Genomic DNA, 19768 nt, shown 5'->3' on the forward strand with positions numbered 1-19768 from the left:
TAGGGAAACATGAAATATATTTGCTAGCATTTTTTACCGCAATGCTCTTACTGAAAAAAAAATAAAAAAAAAAAATAAAAATTAAAAGTGGAGCTACGGACAATACTCCCCTCTAGGGGCAGAAACAGAATGTGCAACAGTCAATTCAGCAGTGTATCATCTGTAAAGCACATTAGAAAAAGAAAACAAATACGGCCTACCAAATCAAAAACAATCAGAATTATTAAGTTGTTCCCTGCAGAGAATACTGCTGCCTATGAAATATACCTAATGAGCATGTTGTGTTCCTATATTCATGCAGAAGGGTTTTAATACTGCACATATATAGAAACTAATTTATTAGATTTCCCCAGCAACGTATATTCCATCAACTTCTGACCTAGACAACATATCATCAAATGCAACATGCAAAGAATACATTTTTCTTTACAAGTAAACACATCTATCATGAAAACATATGTACTGACAAGTGCTAAAGCTGGAAGTTTGCTCAGCTGATCACACTCAGTGTATTTGGAAGTCAAATAAGAAGGAAGGTCAGTATCGGCTCAGCTGCTTTCCTCCTCTTCATTCAAGCAGCCAGATGCGAGGTTGCAAAAGCAATTCAGGCATCTCTGTCAATGACAGAGGGTCCCATTCTCCCCGCATGGATTACTCCTACGTACAGTCTGGGAAGCTAGCAATCCCTCCTTGGAAACGAGGGGAATGCAGAGCCAACAGAGGGTTGTCTCCACGTCCCTGTGGAGACTTTTTAGCGGGGCGTGTTGCGATAAGACAAGGGGTAAAAGAGGGGAGATTCAGGATAGACATGAGGAAGAATTTTTTTACAGTGAGGGTGATGAAACACTGGACCAGGTTTCCTAGAGAGGTGGTAGATGCCCCATCCCTGGAGACATTCCAGACCAGGCTGGACAGGACTCTGAGCAACCTGATCTAGTTGAAGATGTCCCTGCAGATGGCAAGGGGGTTGGACTAGATGACCTTTTTAGGTCCCTTCCAACCCAAACTATTCTATGATTTTATGATCCCCAGATCCTGAGAACTGAGTAAGCCTGATGGGAGCTAGAGGAGATGCAGCTCAAGCCCCAGCTAAGACCCAGTACCTTCAACCAATGCACCACCACTGCTGGGACAAACAGCTCTCCCCTCAAAAAGCCCAGTGCTGCCTATCTTCTCATGGAAAGCCATGCTAGGTATTGCTGTTGGGCTGTTACCTTCATCAAGACATGCAAAGGCAGCTGAAGGGGCTGGCTGCATGTCACAGCCACCTCTGCACAGGTTGGGATGGGATCCTCAAGCCACCGCATGGCAGAGGATCGCTAATGCTGCTGAAATGCTCATCACAAAAAACTGCTATCCCTAAAGTAACCCAGCTCCATGCACATTACAAAAACAGTCTTCTGACGTGTGTTTAAACAGAATGGCATAGACACTCTTTTATTTTTAAAATTATTACTTGCAATAGTGGAAGGCAAGCTATTTAAAAAGCTTGGCGCTCCATTTCTTATCGCATTCACCATGGTTAGTGGGAACTTATTTCCATACACATGCACACCCACACACAATACTGTACCAAAAAAAAAGTTATGTTGCATGTTTTTTAGGTTACAAAAGCATTCTGTGTCTTTTTGTAGCCTACAAAAACATCAATCACAAAGAGCCTCCCCCCTGTGAAAACCAGGGGAAAAGGGAGTGAGTGGGACGATGAGAAAGTCTCAAACCAAGATTTTTCTCCAGCTGCATGTGCTGAGCAGGGCACTGTCTTTTCCTCAATTTATCTATAACGTGTGGCACCCAATTTGACAATACTCTGTCATGGTCACAGGAGAGGCACCTCCACAGAGTAACTCAGATTCAGCAGCAAGCTCACCCAGATCTTGCTCTGCTACCTCAGGTGGCTCAGTTCATTGCCTCGGGAATCGGCGCTTCACTGCATTTCTTTAAAACTGCAAAACCCAGTGTTTGCACAGAAATAGCATGCCAGCTGCAAATCCGCCACACGACACGTAATGTTTTGCTCCAGGCAGACTGCGAGCCTGAGCTGGACTGTACTTACACAGGTAATTTACACAGATAATTGGGAATTGCCTCTGCAGCAGTCTCTGGAATGGTACTAGTGTAGTCCTAGCACCAGTGAGACTGATTTGAAGGTCAGTGTTACAAATACTTTTTGTGAAAATAAGTTTCTCTGAGAGTTATTCTGACTTCTATTCATTTCAGTGTGTATGTGTATCCTCACATTGTTTCAGTTTATTATTGCAGAGATTACTGACTTGGGGCTAGTAAGAACAGCAATACATGTAGTAGAAGAGAAAATGAGGGGTTTTCTTCCTTCTTTTAAGCATGACTTCTGTCACATCTAAGTCTAGTACAATTACACCTGTGATGGTCTAAAGCTATAAGGACTTACATAAGGATACCCTACTTCTCCTAAATCTCTTTTCCTTTCAGAAGAAGGGATTTAAGACTAGGCTAAAAATAAATAAATAAATAAATAGAACAGGTCAAAAACACCTGAAATGAAACCTGGGAAGGTCCAGGTGCTTGCACATGAAAACATAATACCCTTGAGCCCCAACAAGTCTTACCCACTCAGACTTAGGGGGGAGCTCAGGGCTCACCCTCCCAATGCTCAGCAGCGGGTGGCTCTCAGCTCAGCCCCGCTGCAGGATGGGGTGCTGGTGGGTGCTCAGCTCCCCCCTTCCCTTCATTGGGGGATGCCTGTAGAAAACCTAGACATCTCAGCACCTAACTTCAGAGACTTGAAAACTTTTCTGGGTCTCGGGCACCGCACTGGTCTTGTATGTGATAAGCTCAGAATAACACTTTGTTGCTCAGTCGGTTTTTCCTTTCATCTCTTTTCAAGTGTTGCCCATACAACTACACTCTCAGAGAAAACCCTGTTGAAGACAGACAGCAGTCTTAATTACCACAGGCTAATTATTTTCAATGAGCAAATTGCCATACACCGATATGGGATTTGTCCTGAGAAGAATTTCAGACAATCCTATAACATCACCAATATTGTACCTTATTTCTAGGTTATGCAATGATGAAGCTTGACAGCATTCTCTAATCAGATGAGGAGCATGACCCTGGAAATCTGAGACATCAATTTGCTTCTCTGCCAATATAATGTGCCAGCTTGTTTTCAGGGAAGTACTTGCTAAAGCAGCTTCACAGTGCTGCTAGCTTATTTCATTTATCTTTATGTCAATTTGCCTTTTAGTACTATTCTCAAAACCAAAGAAAATAATAGTAAAAGCTCCAAGGGTTTAAGTTGGACTGTCCTAGAACAAGATCTCAGTTTTTGGCCTTGGACACAGTTCTCTTGCAATCAGCACTGCAGTTGCAAACACAAACAGTCAGAGAGAACAGATCTTCATAAAAAAGCTGGACTGAATCATCAAATCTGTTGAGAATATGCCTTCCATTTAATCAAAGGAAATATTTAAACATTAGCTGTATTCAGAAGCTATAAACTAACTGGTACTTGTAGGCAGCGATTATGTTTTCCATTTTTCTTGATATTCACATAAATATGTGTGATAGATTGGTTGCCTGGCTCTATCAGGAGTGGTGGAAGTGGTGCATTTGCATTGCGGTGTATTTGCAGAGCTAGTTGGGAAACAGCACCAGAATAAATTGATCCTGGTTATTACCTCATGGTATAGAGCAGAGTGCCGTCATCCTCCAGGCGCAAAAGTTTGTTTGGTGTTGTCATGTTGTGAGCAATAGACTTCTTGCCATTGTGAAAAAAAGTGTCTGGGGTCCAAATTTTGCTGGCGAGCAGATTGTTAAGAGGGAGACGTTGCATAGGTCCTTTGAATCGCAGCCTTTCATCCTTCCAGCTTTGTCGGAAAAAAACATCAATGGTGTATTCCTGGCACAAAGAAACAGTCAAGGTATTGCAGGATCTGAATAGAAGCAATGGTTCCAAAAAAGACTTTAGCAAAGTAAATACAATGAAGTTGGGAGCCATGTGCTTAGACTTACCATTTCTGTGTCTGACACAGGACCAAAACTGGTAACATAGATGTCTGTTTTCACCTGAGTTATTCTCTCTGTAATAAATATAGGTTCTGCATTAGTAATTGTTTTAAGATGCAAATACTTCCTTGTGATGCATTCCTCTATTAGCAATTTCTGAATCACTCAAAAATCCCCAAAAGCTTGAAATAAAGATGATGTTTGAGGAGGAATTCCATCCCTGATCAAATGCAGTTGTCAACCTTTGGGAGCCGAGGCTCTCTTCTTATAATCAGTGAAATGAAACAGGCCTTTCAAGGATGCAGTTCCTCTGACTGACAGGTTTTGATCATAGATCACAGAATGGTTTGGACTGGAAAGGACCTTAAAGATCATCTAAGTTCAACCCCCTGCCATGGGCAGAGACATCTGATTGCCATGCCCCTGGGTTCCAGCCCCCCTGCCATGGGTAGGCACTAGACCAGACCTGTCCAACCTGGCCTTGAACACTTCCAGTGATGGGGCATCTACAACTCTGGGCAACCTGTTCCAGTGTCTTGCCACCCTCAAAGAATTTCTTTCTAATATCTGGTCTAAATCTACCCTTTTGCAGTTTAAAATTCCTATCCCTCATCATATCACTACATTCCATGATAAAGAATCCCTCTTCATCATTCCTGTAGGCCTCCTTTAGGTACTGGAAGGCTGCAATAAAGTCTCCCCAGAGTCTCCTCTTCTCCAGGCTAAACAACCCAAACTCTCTCAGCCTGTCCTCACAGTGGAGGTACTCCAGCCCCTTGCTCATCTTCGTGGTCTTCCTCTGGTCCTGCTTGAGCAGGTCCATGTCTTTCTTATGTTGGGGGCCTCTGAGCTGAACACAATTCTCACATAAGCAAAGAGAAAGAATCACCTCCCTTGACCTGCTGGCCACACTTCTTTTGATGCAGCCCAAGATGCGACTGGCTTTCTGGGCTGTGAGCATACATTGCCAGGTCATATTCAGTATTTACTATAGGATATCATGAAGCGTATATCAAAAGGACCTATTCCCCTCTGCTGGTATGGTTGATTTACCCAGTTTCAGACATCTATATTATAGATGTCCAAAGTTAGGTGAAATTAATTCTACCCTCAAGACTCTAAGTCTTTCTGGCATCTTTTCAAACCCAGGACTAATTAAATTTAAGGGCAGAAATATCAGAAGTTCGTTACGTAAGATATAAGCATTGAGCCCTATTTTCAAGCATCTCTGTGTAAAGTGAGAGGAGAAGGAGAGAAAGGGATGAAAGCAATGTGTTGGTCTCATAAGAGGAAGGGGTGGGGGTAGACAGATTAAAAAAGGGCCAGGAAGAAACATAACAGATGGTTTACACATGGGTAGAAGATGAGAGAAATCTGGGGAACAGAGAGCTGAAGGAGGGCTCAACAAGGTTAGGATGGCAAGCAACTATTCACGTTATGGTTTTAAAATAGCTGCTGTAGAGGTTATCAAAATGACGTATCAATACAGATTTGCTGTAGCTGTCTAAAAAGTGATGGCTTGGGGATCTGCTTTTAAGAGAGATTTTTGTTACTGGCATAATTTTATATATGCTGACCAGTGAGGGAACCCTGCAGCAACCTGTAGTTGTACCAGAAAAGAAAGAAACCCACACTATATTCAATTACAGAAAAAGCGCATCATGCATGCTCTCCTAATGCAACCTCGGATGACCTCAGTCACTGAAAGATGATTTTCAGTGACCTTTGTACTCGGGCCTGTTTACCAGGAGACAAGTTTATTTTCTAAGCTCAATTTATCTAATGAACACTCAACTCCCTCATCAAGGCCCGTGCAAAGAGCAGGCACCTATTCAGGAGGGCACCATGCAGATGATGGTCCTGCATAGCAGGGGACCGGTCACAGCAACCGCATTATCCTACCTCCCAGTCCCGGGCGCAGTCGGTTGTCGTAGCCGTCCAGCAGACCATCCAAGATCCTGGTAAATATAGTGATGTTATCATTGGCGTCCTCTTTTCCCGGTGCTGTTGGCGTTTGTGAGAAGCTATTTTATGCAAATGAAAATAAACACGTCAAAAGTCGTGCCAGTCTCAAGAAGCTTCAGTCTCAACAGAACTTTGTGATGGAGCCTCCCAGTCTCGGCCCTCTCCTGCCACTCCATCTGAGTGGCATGGGGAGATGCGGCCATTTCATTACTGCCATATGCAATCATAAATAGCTCTCCCTGGAGGAGAAAGAGGACCCAAGGAAGGACCCATGCCATGGAGGCACAGCCCTGGGATGCTGGATCAGGGGATGCCTGAGCCCACTGACCCTCTTGCCGTAATGCACAGGGAGATCCCAGCCCACTGCATTGCCCAGCCCCACCACATCCCTGGCACTGGCATGTCCCATCCCCTGCAGGACACAAGGTCAGCTCATGGGGCTAGCAAAGGCGGTTACTGTTTTTTCCCCAGGTTAGCCCTCCAGTCTCCAGGAACTGCATCAGCTGGCTGGGGAGCTGCAGGAGCAGCATGGGTTTGCCTGGGGACACTCCTTCAAGTCAGCCTGAAGGAACACTTCAATCCTTACATGCCAAACAGCTTCTAATTTCCCCAGTTTATGTAATTTATTCCCAGAACAATAGATAAACTCTAACCTCATTCAAGGATAACAAACTCCAATTGCATTCAAAAATCTCAGATCACTGGGGTATCTGAAAAAGCATACTGCAGTACACAAAACACAGTTCTTCATTCCCCCTCTCTCTTTTGCATAAATTAGTCCTCCCTTGTAGTAGGCAAATAACAGCAATGTGTAGTGAGCCTCATACCATATCTTTTGGGCCAGATTTGTTTTTAGTTTGAACTCTTTTTTATTGCATCATTTTATCCATGACTCAGACCTATGAAGCTGCCCACAGCACAACTATAACTTGCATTTTAAAGTCCATATGATTTTCATTTAAAGATACTTAGGAGAATCCCCTTCCGACTAATGCCTTTGCTTACCTAAAGAATAGACACATAAGTTTATCCATAAGCATGGTTCACCTGCAGCAAGCAGCGAGCACCCCTTAAGACAGCAAGTTTGCTCACACTCAGAGCTTATTCAAGTTTCAGTCTCTGCTGAAATCGCCAAGTGTTCCAGCTGCGACAGGGCACATTGCCCCACTAGGAACCGTACCCCTGCCACATGCATCCTGCCAGCAGACAGGAACCACTTACACTCCTCCAACCTGAACTTGATGTGAGCCAGTCACCTCGAGACAAAATAATTTAAAATTCCATGTTTATTTACTACCAGTCCCCAGGGAAATAAATCAGTAAATAGAGAACCTCGAAGCATCCCTCTGAACAGCTTGCCTTGCAGAATGCTTATAACATATGTGTTAGGCTTAACTAACAGAACAGAATTTATACAAAGAAAGACAAAGGACCTCAAACTGGTTTTACCTGCACAAGGTTTATACTAATGGGATCTCAATGACACCCATAAAATAGGTCTGGAAGTTTAAACGACCCGAGACTTGGCTCAGGGTGAGCTGCTGGTGGCCACGTAGCCCCTCACAGACATGGGGACCCCCAGTTCTGCACCGCTTCGCTTTACAGCTTGTGTGGTTGTACTGGAAAATGAAAGAATGACAAAGCCTCTCAGGAAAGGGGAGTGAGGCTGGGCAGTGGCAGCATTCCTGGGAATGCCAAAGCACATGCAAAGCACATGAAAATCCCCAGACAAGGAGGGTCCTCGCAGCACAAGGGCTGCCGGCACTACTGTGACACTCAACAAGCTCAACACAGGAGAGCCCAAAGCCACCAAGGAGGCAGGTAAAGGCATTGCCGCAAACCTTGCTCGTTTTTTAGGCCATCCCATCTCTCCGTGGTCAAAAGACCAAATTAATTCTGTTTCCTATGGTGTAACCACAACCTCTAGTGAGCAAATGAGGCAGACAATATCACAGACGTGTTTGATTATAAAAACATACAGTTAATCCAGCAGATGCAAACTGATTACAGAAACATTAGACATCTTTGCATGCCAGACCACTCAAGACAAAATGCAGTGTACTTTTTTGTCAATCACAATCAAAGGGATTCACCACATAAAGGTGAATACTGACAAGCAGCAGCTTAGCAAATACAAACAAGAGAAACAGAAGTTACAGAGGTTCTTCATATGCAGCAATCGTAACTAATGCTTTGGTAATAATCCTAGAATACTATCTTAAAACGTTCTCATTTATTTTAGCTTCTTTTTTTTCGTAAGAAAGAGATATGCATCATGCTGTTTGTGTGCTTCACGTATCAATGCAGGAACCCATTCTCATTTTCCAATGCATCTAACACAGAAGCAGAGAGGTCAAACTTCATTTCATTTCTGTAAGTTCCATAAGAAGCGGTGACTAGACAAGGGGAGAGTGATCTAAATTAGTGCCTCATTAAGTAAAGATGTGAGGTCAGCAGTCATCTATTCCCCCTGGCTCGCTGACTGGGCCAGTCAGCATGCATGTAGCCCAGGAGCAGCCTCAGCAAAACCAGCCCACCTCCTCTCTGCTAATTAAGAGATACGGAGGAGACTTGCGGGGTGATTAGGAAAGATCCTGGGAGAAAAGGATCGCAGAGGTAACATGTAGGTGTTGCGATGGGAACAAGGGATGCCAAATGCGGATTATTGCAAAGGTACGGTGCTGGGGGCACAGGATACAAAGCTTCACTAGCTTCTCTGCTCTTGAAAAAGCTTGTTATTTTTAGCACTTATGGCTGAATTCAAAGCCAACTGAACTCAGAGGGAAGGTTTCTGTTGAACTATTTTTGTGGGGATGGGACAAAATATACTTAGTTCTCTTAACTGCTCCTCTGAATCTAAGAAGAGTAATTGATGCTGCTTCCTTCTATCTCAGCTATGCACATCTTTCACAAGAATAGTATACACACCTCAAATACTGAAATACTTTTATAATCTCCACAAGAAAAGCTAACTAATAGATGAAAAAGATGGAGAAACAACTAGGATGAAGACTCTCAAAAGGTCTGTATTTCATCTGCAAACCTGCAATCCAATTTAGATTTAGCTGATCCCCTCACCTGAAAAGGAATTCACCTGATGCTGAATTTCGAAGAAATGTCAGTATCATGTGAAGTTGCATTTGTAGATGGATTACTGTTTGCCATTGATGCAAATCAAATGATACTTTTTCTTTTCAGAAAAGTCAGCATTTAATTCATATTTTTGTGATTGCTGGTGAAATAGCAACTTAGGTTTTGGAGTAAGTGCTGGGATTGTCTTATACGACATGAGACCATTAAACTGTCCTTGCAAAGTTATGTGCATGTGTTAGATACTATAGCTCTATGAGTAGTAGAGAAAACAGGTGATATCCTAAATTATTTCCACACAGCTAAAGATCAGGTTTTATCAACATATTAGCAGGTAAGCACATTATTGCCTCTCTGCAACCAAAAATGTTTTCATAGCAGACATTTCCAGTTATGTTATCCATAAACCTAGAAAAGAACCTTAGGAAAATGCTAAGAAAATTCGAAGATAATTACATCTGAAGTTCATTATTGAACATAAACTAAGCCAACCAGGAATACTTCTCATCACATTTATTTAATATTGCAATTCCAGGGTGACTAAAAAATCAGAAGCCACAGAAAAGGCCCATCAGTGTAAAATGTAATAACTCTCTTTAGAGTCTCATCCACCTCTTCCAAGGACTTCATAATTTACCATTTTAAACATCACCGTCTTTTTTGCCATCTAGCAAAAATCATGACAGGTACTGTTCACAGCTTAGATTTAATAAGAGGAAAACGTATGGTAGATATTTCATGATTTCCCAAAAACTTTTTTTTTTTTAAAAAAAAAGAGAAACTGGAAAAATAACTGAGGAGTATTTTGCAACTGAAAGTTGCATTTTTTTCTCTTTCTCTCTTAAGAGTAGAGTTTCCCATAGCTTGCTTTAACAGAACTGAAATTACATCAGACAAATTAACAGTTTGTGGAAAAGACAGTAGAGAACATACTTGCACACTTTTGGATACTGTCAGCTGGCCAGACACAAACGATCTACTTTTCTTAATTTCTTACCATGCCTTTCTTACAGATTCTCGAGATACGAAAATGATGATATTTTGCGAGTTTGTGCAATGAAGATTCAACTCTTCTAATTCATTAGGATAGGGGAGAGGACTGACTGAAAATAATGAAACTTTAATGATCTTGGCAGATCCTTAAAAAATAATTTAATTCTTTTATTTAGCAAAAGCAGTGTTTGGGAATGAGCAATTTTTGAGCAGTACAAAGAAAACCTGTTTATCATAGGGCAACATCTTATCATCTCACTCCCTTGCACCTTAATGCCCCTTTCAATATCCTGAATGTCTCCCGGTCATTAAACACCCCCCGGTGCTCTCAGCTCCCCAAGTTACCAACCTGCAGCTTCACTGAGAGTCAACGTGTGCCAGGGCTGACCCTGCACCAAGCACGTGCTGGGTGCTCTGTGGGTACACACCTGCTATTTGACCAGCCAGCAAGGGCAGCTGAAACAGAAATGCTGAAGCCATAGCTTTCTGTTCAGCAGAGGGACTGACTGATGTCTGCCTGCCTCCTCCACACAGCTCTAGCTACCCACTTAGTTTCCCAATGATTAAATTGCCTAATGGGTTCAAAAAGCTATCTGGAGACATGGAGAAGGAAAAGAAAACAGATTTTTTTTTTTTTTAAATGGCTAAGCATGACTGCATAAACATATGATAACATTTATAACAGTAGTCTTAAAAATAGGAGGAAGAGCTTGCTAGCATCTGTAAGTACTTGGAAAGGGATAACCCAGCAGAACTAACTGCTTAGGCTTGAAGAGACTAACTTGAAAGAAATGCCACAGCCTGAAGGAGAAGTATGTTTAGCCTAAATAGCAGGATTATGGTCTTAGTGATAAAGGCTGTGAGCTAGTGGAAATGCTTGTGAAACTACAGGCATGCCATGGACTGAATTCTTACAGTGTACAGAGAGGTCCTGCATTGGCTACATTTAATTGGGATCTTCTATTTTCCATGTTTCTACTGTTACAAATATTATCAGCAGATGGCAAGTAAACTGTGGTTACACCAACAACATGCGTCCCCATTGTTTTTGGCTCAGATTTCTGAAATTGCATATCTAAAATGCAAACACAGAGGGACTGAGCATCACCAGCACGTCTCCCTAGAGACGTCCCCATGGACAGTCTGGGGCTTGTAAAAAAGATTCAGGATGCAGTAATGTTGGCCGGCATGGAGCCAACCATGTGCTGCCTCCTCTCATGGAGAACTCAGTGCAGGCAATCACCCATCATAGAATCATTTTGGTTGGAAGAGACCTTTAAGATCATCAAGTCCAACCATAACCTAACTCTGGCACTAAACCATGTCCCTAAGAACTCCATTTTAAACACCTCCAAGGATGGTGGCTCAACCACTTCCCTGGGCAGCCTGTTCCAACACTTCACAACTCTCCCTGTGAAGAAATTTTTCCAAATATCCAATCTAAACCTCCCCTGGTGCAACTTGAGGCCATTTCCTCTCATCCTATCACTTGCTACTTAGGAGAAGGGACCAACCCCCTCCATGCTACAATCTCCTTTCAGGGAGTTGCAGAGAGTGTAAGGTCTCCCCTCAGCCTCCTTTTCTCCAGGCTGAACAGCCCCAGTTCCCTCAGCTGCTCCTCATCAGACTTGTGCTCCAGACTCTTCATGCTGCCACTTGCAGGGCTGCAACTGTGTGAGGTCTCCAAGTGCCAGAAAGTGCAAGATGCTGGGCAGTACCACAGCACTGATTTCCCCCCTGTGGGACGCTCACAGAGTTGCTGTTGGGGGCATCAGTCTGAAGGGAACAAAATCTGAATTATTTTGAATTTCCACTTGCCCATTGCCAGAAGATCACCCACTTTCTGCTTTGGTTTTGTCAGCCTGACTCCGTGGGCCTTCCATTCATGAAACCACAACTGATTTCAGTGCAATCCTTCACATAAAACAAATGGGACGAATCAGCCTCTTGTCTCAGCTACCAACACTCTTCATGGTTATATTTGACTTTCAATTACTCTCTAGCTCTGTTATAAATGTTTACTTTCAAGACAATTGTAAACTGTCTTGAAATACTTCAGTATTATACCCTAACTCATTAGAGCATTATACAAGTCAAGGCTGAATTCAAGCAAGCTTGAGAAAGCTGTGACTCGTGCTGGACCATTCTGAAGAAGTAGACTCATAAAATTGTCACACCAACAATGGTGGGGAGGCTTTGCATCCTCTTCTTGTTTCATCTATATAATTGAATTTTAATTCAATGGTTTTTCTCTAAATAACTTCTACCAGCTATGCCTACAGTCCTCTACCGCCTATTGATGTGGATAACTCTCGATAGTCACTTCACATTTACGTTAAACATTAATCACAGAGTTTTGCTGAGATTTCTGAAGTAGCCTAGGAGACTGAGATACATAATTCCTGTTTATTTTATCAGGCATTGTGCATCAAAATCCCCCATGGTGGCTTTGGCTATGTCAGCAAAAACTGCATTTATTATTTATGTAATTATGATTTATATTTATATTATATGGAATTACTATGGAGAAGCATCGATAAATCTCTGCCTTCATCTGTAATGTCCTGCTGTATTTTGCTTTTTAATTTGTGCTCATTTGACCAATCACTTTTATCTAGCACATTGCAAAATGCACTGCAACGTAACAGTACAGTTCAAACATGGATGAAGCTAATAAAGGAGAACCTGGTAGCAACAGCAAGTATTAGCAGTATTAGATTCTTGCAGTTAATATACTAGCCTACATGTAAATTGTACCGCTCTGTCCTGAAGAGTCAGTCCCAAAGCACTTAGCAAATTACACTCTGAAACTGCTTCTGCCTTTGAAACAAAGGCTGGAGCATCCTCTGTCTTTTGAGCCAGGTCAAAATTCAGCCCTGAGGCAGCGTGTGAATGGTGCAGTGAATTGGAGCTGCTTATTTCTGCAGGCCTAGACTAAAATTACTAGATCAGAAATGGGAGGGGAAGGGAGGAGGTTACGTGACGATCTCATTTTAGTGCACAGAAGCTTTTTGAGTTACTCGCAGAAAACAAGTGTCCTAGTTTCCCATAACTGCCCTGTTCTGATTATCTGCCAGGTTACAGGTCACACCGATTCCTACCTGGGACTTAAGATTCAGTGTTTGCTTCGGAGTTGAAAGGGCGAGTTAAACCCCCTCTTTCTTTTGCAGCCTCGCCTATCTATTCTTCTGTTAGAGTAGCACAGCTAAAAAACCCAACACCAAACAGGTCATTCTCAACTATTGCAATGTGCTACCTTCTGCAGGGATGACGGACAATCAGGAAGGACTTAAGGTTGTAGTCCTCAAGATTTTCTCAATGTAGTAATACTTTGTCAAATTACAACCATGTCAAGACAAGTTTAAAACCAGTCTCACACTACATGAGCCCTCTTCATTTCTATCACAAACTCCAGGGAGAGTTTTTCCTTAGACCACAGTGAAAGCAGGACCAAGGTTTTCCAAGGTGAACAAATTAGCACGGAGCTCTTTGCACCCTCTGTAGTGTGCAGTCCTACAACCACTCATACAAGCCCCTGTGGTCACAGGTGTCTACCTGCCTACACAGGACACACTGGAGACAAGGCTAAGTTCTGCTTACAGCACAGACAGCCATCACTCCAAGTCTGGTCTTTCTCCTAGTTCCAATCTGGCAAAAATCCCCTTGGTTGAAATCAGAACCTGATTTGCATCTCCATTTTGTATCTTCTTATAGCAAGGAATTGATGGGTGTGCTCGTGAATCAGCACGTTGGGAGGATTCATTTTTTTTTTCTGGTGAAATAATAAATAATTGTTCTCCTCCACAAAGAATCAACCTACGTTTCCAAAGCACTTGCGAAATGCTTTTTCTAGACTTCATTGCATAGCTAGATTTTTGAAAGTGTTTAAGATCTATGGCTTTAGGAAAAAATATATAAATACGGGTTTTCTGGTTTTATTTTGTTTTGTTTTTTTCTAAGACATATAGTAGGGGTATTTCTTCAACGCAGTTTTCAGAATGTCACTATCAGGAAAGCATCCAACGCAAAAATAAGGAAACAGGATTGCTTGTTATATGCTTCAGGGCAACACAATTTCTAATTATTCCAGCAAGTTTCAAACTCAGTCATCCCTCTGAGCAGTCACGATCTTAGCTTACTCACTAGGCAAGCCTGTACCAGCTAGCAGCATGCACCCAGTCCTGCTGTTGCAGTCTTGCCACACTGCCTGTAGCCTGCACCTGCCAGGTGAGAGGGAAGGTACAAGCCCCTCTCATCACAGCCACGAGGGCAGGGAGCACCGCAGTCCTTGGCTCTGCTGTGCCCAGGCCAGAGCACTCAGCATCTGGCTTGGTCTGAGCTCCCCGTGCCTCACATGCCTTCCTGCAATAGCATCACAGGCATAAAGAACCAATACGAGACAATTAATTTGAGCAGGAAAGCAAATCACTCTCTTCCTCCTGACACCAGCACGTTAAGACAAAACGCAAAGCCCGCTTGTTTTGTTCAGCTGCTCCACACCACACAGAGCCAAGGTTTTTAATTTCCTTAAAAAACTCACAGCAAAAATTCAAATGCAATTGGCAACTCACCCAAAGTGGCTCGCTAAACTCATGGAAACGCAGAAGAGGAAGAAGTTTTTGATCATGATAAAGCCAGAGAGCATTCCATTGTCCATTCCAGAGGAGAGGAGGAACGCAGGTGGTTGCTTTGGTAAAGGTGCGGCTGCTCACTTTGCTCTTACGCTGCAACAATACAAAAAAAAAGATAAATTATTACATGGACAAACAGCAGGATAGCAGAGTTCAGCTAACGCTGCACCTTCTGCCGTGTTTTTTACAAACTTATCTAGGCTTATGTAAACATCAGCTGTTTATGTAAAATTGTATATCTTCAAGGACATGTTTTACCTTCTGCTGACAGCAAACTGCAAAACGGGAAAAATTCTTAGTGGCCCAGTTTTCCCTTATATTCATCTGTCATACAAGTAACTAAAGATACAGTCACAATTTTCCAAATGCCAACTTCGACCCTTTTACCTATTTCAACAACTTCCACATGCCTGCAAGCCCAGGGCTGTGTGCAGCCTCCGCATCCCTTCCTTCCATTGCAATTTTTTTCCCATTGAATACCCGTCTTCCCTTTCCAAAATCCCAGTCGAAATGCCAAGAAACACCTACTGCTTCTTGGAATTCAGGCTGCTGATGCACAGCTTAGCAAAAAGAGGGTGGGATGGTGGGGGGTGGGTAAAAAGTGACCTTCCTCGCAAAGGCACATAAACCTCACGCTAGCACGAAGAATGACAGTATGTGTAGCTGCTCCAGTGACTGCCGCTTTTCGGATACCTGCCTCAGCGACCAGATCACCAATTTCAGCATTGGGCACTAATATTATGCTCTGAGCACTATTAAAAAAAAAAAAAAAAAAAAAAAAACAACAAACACACACACGCAAAACAAGCAAACAAACAAACAAAAAACACAAACCCAAAAAACCCCAGACCAGCACAAAAACATAAACAACTTCCAAAAACACATCCAGAGGGGAGCTGCCTGGATTTTCCACCTGAACCCTGTGCCCCCCACACTACACCGCTCAGCAACTTACTCTCCCCACCCCGCCAGCGCAGCGAGGCGAAAAGCCCAAACCAAAAGCCGCCCCCCAGGGGTCCCCCCGCCCGGCCTGCGCTGACCCGCGACGGGTCCCGCTCGCGCCGCTCCGCACCGGGCACTGCGGGGCTGCTGCTCCCTTCCGCATACGCGCAGCCCCCTCCTGCCCACACCTGCCCGGCGACCGCCGCCCGTTCCCCTCCGCCGCCCGCGCACTGCGCTCCGCACCGCTCCGCAGAGGATGCCACCTGCTCGCCCGCGTCTCCTCTCCTTCCTCCCGCCGCTCCCCTCCCAAACCCCTGCGGCGACCCCGGGTTTGCCCCCAGCCCGCCCGCTCGCCCGCCTGCCAAAGTTTCCCGCGGCCATGTGCGCGGCGCTGGGCGCAGAGGCGGCCGCCCGGGGGCTGCGGGTAGGGCTGCCCGCCGGACCTCCGCTTGCCCGGCCGGGCACAGGAGCCCGGCGCTTACCAGCCGCCGGAGGGGGGACGAGGACGAGGGGGCGGTGTTTGTCCGAAAGTTGCGGAGCGGCACCTGGAGCGGAGCGGGAGCGGCGGTGCTGCCTCCCCGCCGCTGGCAGGCGCGGCCTCGCCGCAGCGCCGCGCCCGCGCCGCCCCCGCGCCGAGCCCGCGGCCGGGAGCGCGGGTGGGTGCGCGGGGCCCGCCCGCCCCTCGGGGACCTCAGCGCGAAGTCCCCCGGGGAGGGCCGCGCCGGACTCCTCCGGAGCCCCGGGAGGGTCCCGCGGTGCCCCGGGATCCAGGGAGCAGCCACCACCTGACCATTCCCGGGGCAGGGTCCTAGCAAGCCCGACCGGCACCGACCCTCGGCGCGGAGGTCCGCTGCTGCAGCCCAGCCAGGCAGGTGTAGTGTAACCTGCCATCGTAACGGTATACAGGCCGTATATCCGGTATATAGTCTCCTTACACTCCCATAAATAAGCATACATATAGATGCACACCCATACATACATCGATCTGTATCTATATTGCCCTTCTGTAGGCAATGGACCTGATCTAAACCTGATCTAAACTCTCAAATGCTGAAGTGAGGATTTGTACCCTCAATATTAACTCTCCTTGTACATCTCCATTACTAGACATCCGCAGTTTGAATCAGTATTAAAAATTTCAAGACAACTGCAATAATTTCGAGGTTTTCCAGTGACTGTGTGTAGTGATGTTTCAGAAAAAGGTATGCACTTCTTCCCAGCCTCAGTATAGGGAGCATTACACCTGCTGTGTGTCCAGGTCACATATATTACACACTACTTGCAGGTGTGGAAGGATTGGTGCATTTTGAACTACCCAAAAGACGAAATGAGTGTTGTGTAGTCCCAGTTTCCGCAGAATCCTTGCGTTTTCTCTGAGATGCATGCAACGTTTTGTAACATAGGTGTTACATGTGCTAAATACGATTTAAATATATATTGCTGTTGCCATACTTGAAATAATACTCCAAATTCAGTTATTAAATTAACAGATCTAATAAGGTAATGTCTGTCTTTGAGGCAACATTATGGATCAATGAAGCATTTGTCTTTTTCCTATATCCAGAAAAAAAAAAAAAAAGCCCTATGAAATTAATCCCTCCACTGAAATCAATAGTGATTCTCTAGGTCTTTGCTATAGAGGGTGCTGCTATGTGAGACTAGCTCACGGTCTGCATGGTTTGAAGACTGGTCCTTATGAATTTAATTTTTCTTTTATCTTTTTCTTTTTTCGTTATATGTGGTGCTTAGCTGTGTTCAGGTTTTCCAGCAGTGATTTATGATCTTAACTGCAGAGCCAATGACATACGTTGTTACTTAGTGACTTCAATAAATATGAAGTTGTGAATGAATGTTGCTATCAGAATAGCTTTCCCGGTGCTTAAAAATATCCAAGCAAAGTAGTATGAAGCGCCAGTAGTTTCTCATTATAATGTTCTTGCCTAGGGGTGTTTAAATCAGATTTTTTACAGTGCTTTGATTTCTAGTATGAACTATTTATATCTCCGCATAGGTGATGTTGTAAAAATATGTGATCTTTAAATAATTATACAAAAGAGAGCCCTAGAAATGTTGGCCTAGACTTCCCGTGCGAACGGGTGAGAGCTCCGGAGAGCAGAACCCAGTCTCGATTCCTCTGACTCGCTGCATCTCCGCCAAGCCGTTGTGCTGCAGATCCACATTGCGAAAGCAGAGGAAGCAATTAAGACTCGGGGAAGCGAAAACAGCAAGAAAATGCTAAAGAAAAGCCTAAAGAAAAAATATTTTTTGTTTTAGAAAGCACCTCACTCGGCAAACCGGCAAGCTGACAAATACCGCTCTCACGCCTGAAAAACGCCGCTCTGCGCGCCCGCGGCGCCGGGTTCTCTCGCCGTGTCACCGTGGTCCCGGGTGGGCGACCTGGGCGAAAAGGCCGCAGTTTTGCTGCGCCGCCGCCAGGGGGCAGCGCAGCCCCACGCAAGGGCAGCGCTCGGCGTGGGCAGCGCGCGGCGGAACGGGCGGTGGCGCCATCGGGCCGCGGCAGCTCCCGGAGGTCGTGAGGCCGGTGACTGTGGGGGTGCCGGGCAGGAGCCGGGGGTGTGGGGTCATTTGCCCGGTAGAGCGGCCGAGGAAACTGTCGCTTGCTGTGCGGCGCCTTGGACACCGCGAAATTAAAGCGGCCGGGAAGGAAAAGTGTCTTGGGCTCCGCTTGTGGCGGTGACACCCGCGGGGAAGCGCGTCTGGTGGCTCCTAACAGCAGCGGCGGGTTGTTGTTGTTTTGTTTTGATTTGTTCTATAGCTTTGTCTGTACGGTCGCAGTGCCTTACAGATCTGGTTCTATTTGCCAGCTAATTGTAGCTAATGACGCAATCTATCCGAAACGTGTTGTTTGTAATGCAAGGTGTTAACTCCCGGGCAAAGGTGCTTTCCTGAGAGCTTGTCAGGCATTAATTGCGTAGGTTTTCGGATTGGATCCCTGCAGGATGGTGGCTTTGACCCGTGGTAGCGGAGTTATTACAAGCAATAGAGAGATCTTTGCTTTGAATGCAATGGTGTAGTACATATCCTCTGCTGTGTGTTTTTTCAGGCACTCCCTTGTGATTCACACTTACCCTATTTGTATTCTTAGCCTCCTTGTTCGGTTTTACAGGATATGTTGAAGTTAGTATGTGAAACAATGGCTTTTTATTGTGGTCAAGGAAGTGTCTCTTTTGGCTAGTTTTAGTTGTCTGTGCTGATGTTTAGTAAAAGCCAACACAGCCTACCAGAAAGCCATACCATACTGTGATTTTCTTCAATATTTGGGAGAAGTTTTGCGTGGTCCCTCACTGACTCCTCCCCACTTCATTAAGTAATGTTGCTTATGTGCAGAGATAAATGCATTTGAGCGAGATCGCCCTCTACACAGGACTGAAACAGTAACACAGGCAAATTGGGCTGCGATTTTTACCATGGCACGTGTGAGTACTTGCACACTTGGGAGCTCACTGTGAAATGCACACCAAATATTCACACTGTGACATGCCATGTTGGAAAACAGCCTGTTTATCCAGCAGCCAAAGGCATCTCTGTCATGGATCAAGCCGTTTCTTCTCCCAAGAGAGCTACAGAAGGCTCATGAAGTTGCGTCGAGGTGTGACATGCTGTGGGTATTGACCCAAGCAGTGGCTCTTCAGAGGCATTCTCTTCTGCCTAAGCATTTCACTTCTGGCATCTTGGTGGAGAGGATGGCCTGTTTTCTTGAAATCTTCTGCCTATGGCCTCCTAACTAGTATTCCACAGAAGGCAGTGCTTGGGACAGTGATTTTGGTGATACAAATCCTTTTCCAATAGAGAGCAGTCTGAATTCATCAATCATTGCGTGAATCCCTAACGGTCCGCTAACACCAACTAGACCACTCTCAACAGAGAGATTGGAGCTGAACAAAGGGTGAAAGTCTTGTTTTCACTCCCTTCTCTTTCAGTATTTGTGGAGAGGCTTCTACTCAGCCCTGGTGAGACACACCTGGACTGCTGGGTCCAGCTTTGGTCTCCCCCCAGAGAGATGCATGGCTATACTGGAGAAAGTCCAGCAAAAGGCCAAGGACTGGAGCATCTCTTCTATAAGGAGAGGCTGACAGAGCCGGGACTGTTCAGCCTGGAGAAGAGCTTAGGCTTAGGCTTAGGAGGATCTTATCAAT

General features: G+C 44.8%; 1 protein-coding gene across 6 annotated transcripts in view; it reads right to left on the bottom strand.

The window, feature by feature from the left end:
- Window positions 1-16253, bottom strand: part of GABRA5 (gamma-aminobutyric acid type A receptor subunit alpha5) — a 56489-nt gene extending 40236 nt beyond the window's left edge. Inside the window, exons 1-6 of one of the 6 annotated variants that reach the window (XM_065075279.1) lie at window positions 16094-16216; window positions 15304-15362; window positions 14610-14762; window positions 5893-6014; window positions 3997-4064; window positions 3663-3883 (exon numbers count right to left, since the gene is read on the bottom strand). In XM_065075279.1, coding sequence (XP_064931351.1) covers window positions 3663-3883; window positions 3997-4064; window positions 5893-6014; window positions 14610-14695 — 497 coding nt within the window. In that variant the 5' untranslated portion in view covers window positions 14696-14762; window positions 15304-15362; window positions 16094-16216. Of the gene's footprint in view, window positions 1-3662; window positions 3884-3996; window positions 4065-5892; window positions 6015-14609; window positions 14763-15056; window positions 15274-15303; window positions 15363-15741; window positions 15759-15799; window positions 15816-15874; window positions 15897-16093 lie in introns of those variants that run through there. The other 5 variants (XM_065075271.1, XM_065075315.1, XM_065075308.1 and 2 more) reach the window with 5 other exon arrangements.
- Window positions 16254-19768: the final 3515 nt, after the last annotated feature.

The sequence above is a fragment of the Columba livia genome, chromosome 1 (assembly GCF_036013475.1).
Source record: "Columba livia isolate bColLiv1 breed racing homer chromosome 1, bColLiv1.pat.W.v2, whole genome shotgun sequence".
In the NCBI taxonomy this organism is placed as follows: Eukaryota; Metazoa; Chordata; class Aves; order Columbiformes; family Columbidae; genus Columba; species Columba livia.